At 34.4% G+C, this 13,294-nt stretch overlaps 1 protein-coding gene across 1 annotated transcript; it reads right to left on the minus strand.

Annotated features, from left to right (window-relative positions):
* Positions 1 to 4,316: 4,316 nt before the first annotated feature.
* On the minus strand, positions 4,317 to 11,568 carry LOC126891386 (zinc finger MYM-type protein 5-like). Its single transcript, XM_050660562.1, has 2 exons — positions 10,605 to 11,568; positions 4,317 to 4,588 (listed from the first exon to the last, which is right to left on the minus strand). Exons 1-2 carry the CDS (start codon positions 11,566 to 11,568, stop codon positions 4,317 to 4,319), a joined length of 1,236 nt encoding a protein of 411 aa, XP_050516519.1.
* Between the last annotated feature and the right edge of the window lie 1,726 nt (positions 11,569 to 13,294).

The following is a 13,294-nucleotide window of genomic DNA, read 5'->3' on the forward strand; positions in this document are numbered from 1 at the left end:
GAACATTTTGCATACAAGAGTTATTAAATTTCTCAAAACTGTTCCAGTCTCATATCTGATCAGTCACGTCATCACTGATGCAATTAAGCTCTTTAAAAATTGAAATCAACTTAGCAGCTTTGACACTGACTAGCTGATTACGTAGTTTGGAATGGTAAACTGGATGTTGAGGAGAAGAGTATTTCTATGTTGGCTGACAATGCATTAGCTGTGTGGAGCTGTTGAACAAGTTCCAATGCTGTAGTACAGTAGAACCCCGATTATCTGGGTGCGGATTATCCGTGCTATGATTTTCTATTACGCAAGTTGCATTTTGAGGTTTTATCAAAATAGCGTCATCGTAAATCACTTGACGGAAACTCTATATGACGAAAGAGAGACTCATAATGAAAGATTTATTTTTTATTTCTGTTATTTTTTATGGTAGGTACATATGTATGTGTATACGTACATATGTATTATACATAAGAAATACATGTTCGGATTATCCGTGCTTTTCAATTATCCGTGCCACCCTTCGGTCCAGAGGAGCACGGATAATCAGGGTTCTACTGTATTTATATTTTTCATAGAACGAAACCATGTCTGTGATATTACATTCTCAATTAAATGTTTAGAGAATGTATATGGTTTAAAGCAGCGATACTCAACCTTTTTCTTTCCTGGGCCACATAGTAGCTATTGCCACAGCTTGCGGGCCGCAATCAAGATGAAGTAGTATACAGGGTGTTTCATTGGGAAAGGGAAATACTTGAATGGTGAATAGAGGTAAATGAGGCGGTTCTAGACATACTAAATTTATTGCTCCACTAACTTTATAACAGAGTTACAGGGTGTTTTATCGATTTTGCCCATTTCTTTCTGGACCCATAACTTTTAGAACCACCTTGTATATTTTTTTGAAATTTGGTACACATATGTCACATTTAGAACCTAACTCACCCAACTACTAATCACAAGAAAAATCCAGGTCCGGATTAAACACAATTATAAATCGATTTTGACCTTGAAACAACATACTTTATATTGAAATTTTCAAAACATTTTAATTGAAATTTGAAAAGAGCTTTAATGGAGCTTCCATTTTTTGTGCAGACAATTTAATGACTTTAATTTTGAAATTCAGTCGAAATTTTTAAGAGTACACAGTAGCGATCAACAGGTAGCAACAAACGCAGTTCAAGATTGCGAAAGTTCTGCGAACTTTCAAAAGTGAGGCAACAGTAATTCGACACTGACAGTGACGTTTATACTATCAAAAACAATAATTTTTATACACATAGGCGCGAAATGTTGCCAAGTCAGTGACGTTCGATTTCTTGTTATAAAAAAATCGATTTTTAGTAGTTCCAATGTGACACAAAATCTAGGCACGGGATAAAAAAGTTTATTTGAAGAAAGTGTATTTTTTTGTCTTTCTTAATGGCGGCACAGGCTCCTTTTTTCAATATTTTATTTAGTTATAGAGTAATCTCCACATACTAACATATTTCTGAAATTGGGCTCTGTAGCGCCATTCTTTATTATATTACGAATAAGTGTGCCAAATATCTCGACAAAATATTCAAAATTAGAGCCGCAATTTTGGAACGCGTTTGTTGCTACCTGTTGATCGCTACTGTTTGCTCTTAAGAACTCGAACTTTCAAAACAAAAATTTCGATATAATTTCAAAATTAATGTCATTAAATTGTCTGCGCAAAAAAATGAAGAGAGCAATTAAACTTAGTTTTTGTGCTCTTTTCAAATGTGCAGACGAATTTTGAAAATTTTAATTAGTTCACAATTATTTTAATTTTTTTTTGTTAATCCGGACCTGAATTTTCCTTGTGATTACTAAATGGGTCGTTGCAATGCAGTAAATAAGTATTGATTATTTTTAAAATGAGTATTAGTTCATTAACTATAATAATTTATTATTAAAAGTTAATAATACCTTGCTTTTTAATCACAGTTCTTAAAAATTTCAATATACTCGTAATTTAAAATTAAAGTCATTAAATTGTCTGCCTCACTCCCAGACACATCGGGACACTATCAGATAATTTGAAAAAACACGTGAAATGTGACAAATAGTTTGATCACAGGGCCCTTTAGTTAGCCTTTGGGCCGCATAAAAAATGCTAGAGGGCCACATGCGGCCCACGGGCCGCAGGTGAGTATCGCTGGTTTAAAGGGTATAATTTCCAACTAAAGCGCTTATCAAGCAAATTTGCCAAAAAATGAGCTGGGGTCAAAGCCATTTCCATACGCTCCTTGAGCTCCTTCATATCATGTACAAAAATTCACAATTTACATGTTTCAAAAAGACACTAAACACCACAAAATAACTTACAGTAGGCGTTATTGCAATAATAGTCAACTTGCAATGCGAATTGATAAATAGTAAATAGTCTGGGGTTCCCCCAGGCAATAGCTCCTAATTGCAATTGGTCTTCTTAAAGTTCTTCTCTAAAGGTCTTCTCTAAATATGTCGATGGCTTAGTGTGAAAACCTCGTATCTCATTAAATTAATTACAATTTTACAGGAGAGGCAAAAAACTGATTTTCTGCATAATATAACCTAAAAACAAAAATTACGTTACATATTTTTAATTCGAGCACATTGAGACAAATATCTGATATTGGCCCAGAGCTAAAAGTGTAAATGTTGCTATTAAATTGGAAATGCAAATATTAACTATGAAAAACACGTAAATATCCTTGCAGTATATAGAGCCTTTGCCCAAGTAACTATAATAATCTCGTATATCTTGATATACCTGTTTTTCATCTCAAATGAGGTTGTGTTAATTATTATTTACGAGGTTTTCATTTTTCATAGCTTCTTGCACACCTCCAAATACTAGGTCGATACAATACAAATCTTTAGATTTAAGGTTCATAAAATGTTTCTATATGCCGGACTACCTTTTGTTGTTCACAAAAAACATTTCTGCAAGTCGAATCTCTCAAGCAAACACTCCAAATTAAGTACCAAATTCTTGGTTATAAATATACGTGGTATTTACACTAAATCAGGAGAGCAATTGATATACGTGGTTTCTTTTTTCGGCTGTAGAAAATAGTCTAGTGTATTTGGATTTTTTCTAACAGTTGTAAATCGTGAGATACAAGGTTTTCAAACTAAAACCACCAAAATGTATTTTTCGAAGAAAAAATGAGATACGAGGTTTTCACACTAAGCTATCAATGTGTTTTGTATAAAATAAAAACATGCTTTTTTCAACCCGGGTACTTACCCGCTACCGCTTGCTACAATAGATGCTGATTTACTCTTATTCTATTTTTTTTCAGGTTAAAAGCAGCAGCCATGGTCAAATTACACTGTCTGACATAAATGAATTTTTGATTAAAGGAATACAGACATCGATTTTGGTGTGGTGGTTACCACAAAAGCTTTTCTGCTGAAGATGCATCTGCAGATGTCTTTCTTTATGGATTCATTGAAATACTATGCTGGTATATCGGATAGGCACTGAATTGGATGTAGAATATAAGGCAGGATAGCAGGGTTAAAACAGAAATAACTGATTGTTTTTAGGAAGAAGAGACAACAGCAAATATTGTTCAAAATTTGGATCTAATGTATAAATGTAGTAATGCACTGTCTTGTTAATATTAAATGTTGTTTTTAGTGTTGATTTTTTATATTCCGTTTTCCTGTGGATCTAAATTATTATTTTTCCTAATTTTTTTCAGAATATTGTACTTCATTAACCAAGTCTGGCTAATTGGTCTTAACCAAAGCGATTAATACTAGAAAAAAACAGTGACGTAGTACATATCTTACAAGTTACTTTATAATAATCATTACGTTAGTATCGACTTCAAATTTGAAAAGTCGATTTATGATTATTATAAGACAAGAAACAGAAACTGTATCAACGACGCACTTTGTCGTCTAAATCAGGGATGAAAAAGTTACTTCATATGGCACGCAGTATCAAAGATTGGTTATAATTTGACACAAAAGTTTATATAGTGTTCAATATTTTTTTCCTGTCAAATTATTTTTAATAATCAATTTAAAACGTGAATTTATGATTATTATAAGACAAGAAACAGAAAATGTATCAACAACGCACTTTGTCGTCTAAATCATGGATGAAAAAGTTACTTCATATGGCAGGCAGTATCAAAGATTGGTTATAATTTGACAGAAAAGTTCATAAATGTAGTTCAGTGTTTTTTTTTTCTGTTAAATTACTTTTAATAATCAATTTGAAAAGTGAATTTATGATTATTATAAGACAAGAAACAGAAACTGTATCAACAACCCACTTTGTCGTCTAAATCAGGGATGAAAAAGTTACTTCATATGGCAGGCAGTATCAACGATTGGTTATAATGTGATAGAAAAGTTTCTACAGTGTAGCTCACTGTTTTTTCTGTGAAATAATAATGTGATGGATTCTTATCACAACTTTCTACACATACGTCGCACTCAAAATTAGGTTTATGATTATCCATCGGATGTGCGATTCTACAAATCCTGTATTCAGTTCCGTACCATATGAATTTTTTATGTTTGTCTAAATCAGCGGTTCTCAAAATATTTTTTGGAAAGCAAAATACTTGACGGAAACCTACAATAAAACAATTTTTAAAAGTATTCTTTACTAATAAGCATAATAAAAGTACAATGTAACAATTATTGAGGAGTCAGGGGGAGAACAATCCAATCAGGATGAACAAAAACAGTTTTCATGGAAATCGAAATTTAATGTTTCCAATTAAAACAAATTGTTTTAACTCAACCGTATAAATCGGTAAATTTTTTCAGTGGTACGTTGACATGTTTACAGAGAAAAAATTAAGAGAAGACAAAAAAATATTTTATTTGCGAAACAGAAAAAAATTGGTGTGCCGGCACGGACCATGAACGTTCTTCCCCAGTACCTTCAAGCTTCTGCATCACAAAATGTTTCTTCCTCCGAACTTCCCTCCTGTTCACTACCTTGTAAATTAGTGTAGACTTTGTAGAGTTTAGGTTTTCCAAATATTTGGTCAAGTGAAGACGATCTTATAACTTAGCAGCTTTGACCGGAAGTGCGCCGTTGTACAAAGCTTCGGGATGATTGTGGCTAGTAACTTCCGGAGTTGTGATATGAGCTTTCCTTAAATTTCTTTTCGGGTTTCTTTTAACTTACATTCAAACAGCGAGCTTGCAAATAACCCAGAATAGGTATTCTTATGAAAGATAAATTGAGGGCCATTTTTCCTGATTTCCAACACTCGAGTAGGTCTCGTAGGCATTGGGCATTTCTTGGGATACTTGTTGGAGAAATGCTTAGTCCAATTCAGGAATTTGATATCTTCTTCCACAGTCCACCACTTGAAACGGTTTCGGTTTCACTCTATTGCGGAGAACTTCTCTCCAATTATCACGAGTTTCCGTATAAGATTTGTCATTAATTAAACTCTTATCCCGGTCGCACTCTAGATATAAATGTCCTCTGATGGGAAAAATTACTTTCACAAACTCAAACCGTCCTGTGCGAACTAGATAATGAAGGAACAGAAAAACTAATTTTTATTTTGCCATTATTTTGTATTTTGACAACGACACCCGATTGGGCGTCGAAACGTTAATAAATTAATTTTTTTGGTAAAATTGTGGCTTATTTCCCATTTAAAATAGTTCATTATAAAAGTGCCACAAGGAAATAGCTTCAGAACAACATTTTATTTTGCCCTCCACAAGAGTCACAAAATATCAAATTTTGAACCTGAGATAACAATATGTACACAAAGTGATGAATCATCGAACAAACATCGTCAGCCCCCTTTTTTGCTACCGATTCGTTATAAGTATAGAAAACAGGTGGAATCAGCCAATGCATGTACATTAAAGATTATAAAATTAAGTTGCCGTTTATAGTAGATATCGTTTGGGGTCACATTAGGGGTTGGTAAATTTTTTGGAAGTCTATGGTTATGGCTTCGGTATCGATTGCTCTTGACAAGTTTCGATATTTTCTTTTCACAGAATAAATTTTTTCACTTCTCGCATGATGAAGTTGTTTCTCGTTGTTTTTTCTTGTAATGTCTTGAAGATCTGGGTTTTATGTTCATCGCTGCTGGCATATCATTTCTGCGCAAGGGCCGATATTTCCACTTTTATAATGTCATAGTAGTTACAGGTGTCTTTCCAAGGAAAACCGAATGCCGTACTAAACTTTGTTTCAAAAATTTCGCGAAAGACGAATATTTATTATCGGGATTTTTTCTATATAACTTAGTTATGTTGAGTTTTTCAGGGAGATAAGTTTTCTTACTTTTTTCCGGGAGTAATGCGATTTTCTTCCTTTCAAGGAACCAATAAATTCTGTCACTTTGACGATAGTATCTTCAGAAATTTTGTGGGGCCCATTTCCGTTTTCTTCTAGCGTCTAATGGTACAGTGCTAGTTGAGGCCAGTGATTCTCGAATTCTTTGTACTCGGAAAGCAGAAATTCCATGAATGGATAAGAATGCTTTGAAACATTATTGCACATCACGAAAGTCTCCATCATGGCCACTCCTAACACGATAGGAATAAGAAGCAAGATTAGGTGTCCCTGTAACCTGGGAGAACGGTTAGACGGATCAGACCTAAATACCGATTCTGATCGTCGTAGTTAGCAAGTTAATTGAATTGAGTCAAAATGCGCCTCTTTTCGGCTTCATTGACGTTCTGAAAACGGTGGCACTTGCAATTTGGCCCTACCTCTTGAGTGGTTCTCAAGTTTCATAATGTCACGAACACGGCCTGTTTTTCTTTTTTTAGCAGCAGTCCCCACATCTACATCACTACAGTCGCAACCACTACTTCATTTTAATCAGTATGTACTCGCTACTTTACTATTGTTCACATAGAATCAACCATGGCCCCCACATTCCATTGCGGGCCCTGTAACCAGGATCAGGCTCGGGCCCCCCTATGTTCGCGTGCTATGCTATGTTTCAACAATTTACATGGTAATTTTTTAGTTTACAAATTTTATTTAAACTGATGATTATTGATATTAAGGAATAATTAAGGCTATTATTTTAATCTAAAAACCAAACTTTATTGACAAAATTGTTGCAAACATAAAGTAAATCATTTATATTTTACTGAAAGTACAGTACATTTCCATTTTGAGATTGATTTCCCTTACTGACCAAGAATAAAATTCAAGTTGACAAAATACTAAGAATGAGATTATAAGAAAGTTAGGAGCTTAAAATGTTTTTTATGTGTTTAATATTTTCATTGTCCAGAAAATAATGTCATTTTATTATGAACAATTCTTTTACTTTTACTAGTATCTATAATTGTTTTATTATGATGATGAATTCGGACGTTAATGTAGGTGAAAATTATTAATTTTAATAAATTGGAATAATGTGACACTAAAAAGGAATAATGTTTGAAATTGTTGTTTAAGTTCTTAAATAATAATTGTTCTGTTAATTCTTTTATTATTTGGATATTAACAATATTAACATTAATACGCTTATGTGACACTGTAGCACTTTTTCGGCAGTAGAGCAAATAATAACAACATCTTTGGATGGATAAGTTAAATTTAATGTATCTCTTTGGTTGATGAATGATGTCAACAAGTCTGCTCGGTCTCCTATAGTGCATTTACACAATCTTCACATTTCAAAATTATCGATATTTTATAAATGACATCCTGAAATGTATATAATAACTTCTCTCTTGGAATGTGTAAATGATATGTTCCTTAATTGAAGTGATATAAAATTTGTATTGGATATGTCATCGTTATCATCAACACAATCGTCTTCAACAATTCGTTCTCGGCCACAAGACTTATTAACTAGTTGTTCAGGAACCATAACTGTAATCAGTTCTAAAGAAATACAATTTCCTCTAAAACTATCCCTTAATTCTAAATGTTTTAACAATTTTTTATAAGCTGTCTTAAACTGTTTAGCAGTTGGATTATTGTTATAACCCCCCACTGATCTAATTAACCCCAAAAAAAGTTTCTTTGTATTTATTTTGTATATATTTTTGAAATTTTTTTTAAGTTATATTACATTGCATTAATATAAAACATATTTAGAATCAACAACTAACTGACTACGACATCTTGAGCATATATTAAAAAAAAATAAACAAAACAATACAATGCTAAAATAAGTAACTCGGTACTTTTTACAATTACAAACAATCTGGCATAATACCACCCTGGTGTCGAATGTAAATAAAGCCGCATTAGAATTCAGAGCTTCGAACATGATCGGCGGTTCTCGTCACGATACGAAGCTAATGTCGACTCCAATTGGTGGAATCGCTTAGGTAGGGATAAAGAAGAATTTGGCACACTGCGCAATGAACGATGTTATATCTCGGGGTTTTCATTAATCTAAGGTACAAAATAAAAGTAAAAATAATTCGTTATAAGTAATGTTTAGGTGCTTTATTTCTAACTGTACCACACAACCAGCTAGTTTGAGCGTTCCAATCCTGTAGTTTGTAAAATCTGTCATGTACTTCTCTCTGGACATTCTCTGGCACTCTATTACTGCATTTTAGACGACAATTACATTCAATGTAAAAAAACGTTTTAGCTGCCATAACTTTCCCTTTTGTATTAGTGAATTCCCATGGCCTCCACATTCCATTGCGGGCCCTGTAACCAGGATCAGGCTCGGGCCCCCCTATGTTCGCGTGCTATGCTATGTTTCAACAATTTACATGGTAATTTTTTAGTTTACAAATTTTATTTAAACTGATGATTATTGATATTAAGGAATAATTAAGGCTATTATTTTAATCTAAAAACCAAACTTTATTGACAAAATTGTTGCAAACATAAAGTAAATCATTTATATTTTACTGAAAGTACAGTACATTTCCATTTTGAGATTGATTTCCCTTACTGACCAAGAATAAAATTCAAGTTGACAAAATACTAAGAATGAGATTATAAGAAAGTTAGGAGCTAAACAATTAAAATGTTTTTTAAGTGTTTAATACACTGACAAGAAAACGCTTACTTTGATGTTTGATAGTCTATTTAATCATAGATTTCCTAGCTTTCTTTTCACTAAAATCATTTATAACATCAGAAAAGTCAACAGTTTTGGCCAATTCATTCTCAATTGCCAACATTGCCAGATGGTTCAGACGAGTTTGGCCAGTTGTGCTTCGTTGCCAAGTTTTAAGTGAATTAGACAACCTACTAAAAGACCTTTCAGCCGTTGAAACTGTCACTGGGATTGTACAGAAAAGTCGTATAGCTGTGCACAGGTTCAAGAAAATGGGCTGGAGGTTTTTCTCATATATTGAGTTTAGAAGCTTCAATGGGTCCTTTTCTGACTGGAACACTGTTACAAATACATTCTTCATATGAAGAGTTTCTTCAAATAGGGCTTCTGGATCAGCAAAGTCTGAAGGGTAATATGCAACGAGATTGGCAGTTTTAAGTTTCAGTTCCTCGTTGTCTAGATCCATGAAACCTAACACTGGAGCAAACAGGTTACAAATTTCTTCACAGCTTGCAAATCTGGTTTTCAAATCAGTCATGATGAAATCCAAAACAGGAAAGACCACAGAAGATTTGAAGTCCTGTGAAGCTTGTTGCTGAAGTTGCTCGGGCGTATTTTCAACACTAGATTTTCTTTTGAGAGAGAATTCTGGTATAATGCCAACTGCACCGGCGACGTGTTTTGCTTCGTTAAGAATGGTTTCCCATGAATCTCTTAGGGTCTGCAATTCAGTTAACAAATCTTTAATCAGTTGAGTTTCTGTGTTTAAGGAAATTCCTTTCCTTTGTATGATCTCATTTCTTTGATCAATGGAGGCCAAGATTTTGTGCCAAAACAATGATGTCAAGAGGCCTTTAAAAGATCCAAAGTACCTCTTCAGCGCGAAAACTGTGTTTCTGGCAGCTGGAGTCAAAGTAGGCAAATGATTTTCTTCCAGGAGCAGGTCCAAAACCTTGAGGATCGAAGGATAATGTTTGACAATTGGTCGTACAGCTTGAATTCTTTCACTCCAACGAGTCTCGGAAAGGCTTTGTAAAGACAAAGGGACGTGTTGCTTTAATAATTCCCAACGACCAGGGCTGCTGGAGAACAAAGAATAGAAACTATCAATGTTACCAAAAAATGTCACTACGTCGTGGTTCAGTTTTGCAGCATTGACACCAACTGTGTTGAGCGAGTGTGCTCCACAGGGAGAGAATATAGCAGACTGGTTTTTTTCAAGTATTCTTGATTGTACACCTTTAGTGTGTCCCCGCATGTTAGATCCGTTGTCATATCCCTGAGCTCGACAGTCAGAAAGTGGTACTCCAATATTGTCTAAAGCGGACAGAATTTCATCAGTTATAACCTCACCTGTTTTCCCGCTAAAGTTCAGGAATTCAATAAATCTTTCACATACTTCGAATGTATTTTTTTCTTCATTTTGAAAAACATACCGTAGAATTAGTACATTCTGCTCCTGATGGGAAATGTCAGGGGTGGCATCAGCAATAATCCCATAGAATACAGACTCTTCTCGTTGATGCAAAATAGTATTCAGTAGTTTTTTACCACAGAGAGAAATAAATTCATTCTGCGAGTACCATGAGAGATAGTGAGCTTGACCTATCATACTTTTTTTATTCAACTGGTTTTCTTTTACTTTGGCTAAATGTTCACGAGTTACTTCGTCATATTTTCCTATTAATTCCAATACTCCTAAAAAGTTTCCATTGTGAACATCACCGATCTGGGTATTTTCCCCTTGGAAAGCTAAACCTCTACTACTCAAGAATATTGTTGTGTCCAAAATTCGTTGAAGAATAGCTTTCCATCTTGTTGCTTCACAGTTAATAATCTGTTGCAGATTGCTGTCGACACCATGTCCTTTCAATGATATCTGAAGACTTTTCCATTCTAGGTAGTGTTTTCTGTGCTCAGAGCTTCTTTCATGCATCGAAAATAACCTGTATAATCGTTTGTATTGTTGTTTTTCAGGGAAAAAACCTTCTTTTGCAAGTTTACTTTTGTTTTGGTTTGAATGGAAAATGCTACAGGGTAAACAATGAATGCTGTTTTTTGTTTCACTCCACATTAACCATTCACGTGGAATTGCTTTACATGTTCTGTTGTCTGTTTTCATGTACAACAATGTTTCATGGAAATGTTTTCCTGAGGGGTCAGCTGGAAATGATTTTGATCTGGCCTGAAAAGCTTGAAAACCACCGTAGCACAATACTATTTCCTGCCGTATTTTATCACTCATCACCGCAGGCCACGTATTAGGATCGTCAAAATTAAAAGTTTTATTGTCATCGACAGTATCCTTACTAAGATTTGGATCAGCACTAGCACATTCGTCATTACTTCCCTCACATACAGTAGACGTAGAAGCATTTTGGATTGAAGCTGAAGAAGGTTGGGTCTGTGAGGCTGATGTAGGTTCTGGATTGAAATCCGGTTGAAATTCTTGCAACTCTTCTTTTTCATTACTCTTAAAAAACTTCTTAATATCCTGGCGACCTTTAGCAGATTGTTCTAATTTTTCTTTCTGGAGCTTTCTTTTCAAAGCTCCAGACTTATGTTTATAGCTTGACATCTTAACCTGAAACAAAACACGACGGATAAAATCATAATAAGATCAATGGTTTTCGATCCTAAGCATAAGCATATAAATATTTGGATCTTTTTTACGATCGCTATTGTGACGATCGGCTTTCTCAAAATGTATTAAAATTAATTATTATTTTTGTTTCGGGACGGCAAGAAAGCCAGATTACAGTACATATACAGTATGTCTAAACACTAATCTCTTGAATACCGTAACAAAAAACCAAGACGGCTTTAATTGTAAACAAACACAATTTTACTGTTTAAGAACATTTTAAACAAAGATACATTCAACTATATAATTACCTGTCAATAATAGTAATAGTAGAGCAGAGCACAACAATTAAACAATTCCGCCCATATCAAACGGAGTCAACAGACGAACTGACGAACTGATGAGAAGTGTTTATTTTTAGAACAAAGCGGAGAGACAAAGATGGACTGGCCGCGGAAGTGGGGGCGGGGCAGCTAGGCGCCTGGGGGAAGGGGAAGGTAGAGAGAGTGTGTGGGGCCCGAGCAGGCTGTTGTACACTAATATACAAACAACAGTAACTAGCATGTACGGTACGCACCTAATTCCTAATTATATCGTAAATAACCAATAACCTAGAATTAATAATTATTTCACAACACTCTGACTTTGTAATAATTATATAGGCCTATTTGAGTTTTTAATCTATGATCCCCTGTAAATATTCTGCAATTAAAAAAAAAACAGGGCTAGGCCTGGGCCCCCCAGGAGCCCGGGCCCTGTGACCAGAGTTGCACCAGCCCCACCCTTGTGGGGGCCATGGAATCAACTGGCAAACTAGAAGACCAAGGAAGTCGCTAAACTAAGAAAGAATCACAGAAATGTTGCACTTGACCCGACCTGTTAAGAGGGGGCGCCTTCGGACCCTGACGGTTATTCCCTCGCAGCGCGCGGACTATGCTTGATGAAGGATATGCCTGATGAATCATGTAAAACATTAGGATTTTTGGCCTTTACGGGTGTGCTTGTTTTCATTTTTTCTTTGAGGGCCCTTTTAATTACGGATTGTGGAAGATTTAGAGATTCCAAATGAAATCTACATAATTCGATCCGCCTCCGATTAAATTCTCCATTCTTAAAAAATCATTTTTAATGAGTATACAAGATATTTTTTAGATTATTTTTTGAGTAAAAAATATGTTTTAAAATTTAAAGGATTTGATAAATTGGCGTTAAATAGGCAAAATGCAAAAGGTTCTAGAAAAATCACAAGAACGTATACCCTTAAAAATGATAAAGGGGATATTACATATTACCATTGTTTATCTACACATAGTTAGACAATGCTAATGTCAGTGTTATTTGACTTTTATTTTGCCGTGAGGTGGCGGCCTCTAGGAATTAATTTCGAAAACTATCACCAGAAATTTAATTGTATGCAGATTTCTACTCGGAGCAGATTTCTACTATGTAATTCTTTTTCTATTATGTACAAGGATGCCAGATTGTGAAGAAAATATAAGACTTAAATAAAACGCTTATTGTTATTACTGTTGCATTCCTTTTGTGACAGATTGATAATTTGACAATTTCGAGCAAATGTTTTAAATTGTTTTTAATAATTTGAGATTTGCTAAATCTAAATTGGCTGGTAATCTATTTAAATGATTTAAATGCTGCCGTAAAATTTTCTTTGAAAAATACTTATTTGTATACCAGACAATTAATTATTAATTTGTTATAA

This window comes from Diabrotica virgifera, chromosome 9 (assembly GCF_917563875.1).
Source record: "Diabrotica virgifera virgifera chromosome 9, PGI_DIABVI_V3a".
Classification (NCBI taxonomy): domain Eukaryota; kingdom Metazoa; phylum Arthropoda; class Insecta; order Coleoptera; family Chrysomelidae; genus Diabrotica; species Diabrotica virgifera.

What these genes read in the sequence shown, in the direction of transcription:
- LOC126891386 (XM_050660562.1), bottom strand. Translation starts at nt 11,568, where the DNA reads ATGTCAAGCTATAAACATAAGTCTGGAGCTTTGAAAAGAAAGCTCCAG. An exon ending in AAACCAGTTGAATAAAAAAA is followed by an intron (nt 4,589 to 10,604) that starts GTATGATAGGTC and finishes GTTTTATTGTAG; the next exon opens with GTTTCCGTCAAGTATTTTGC.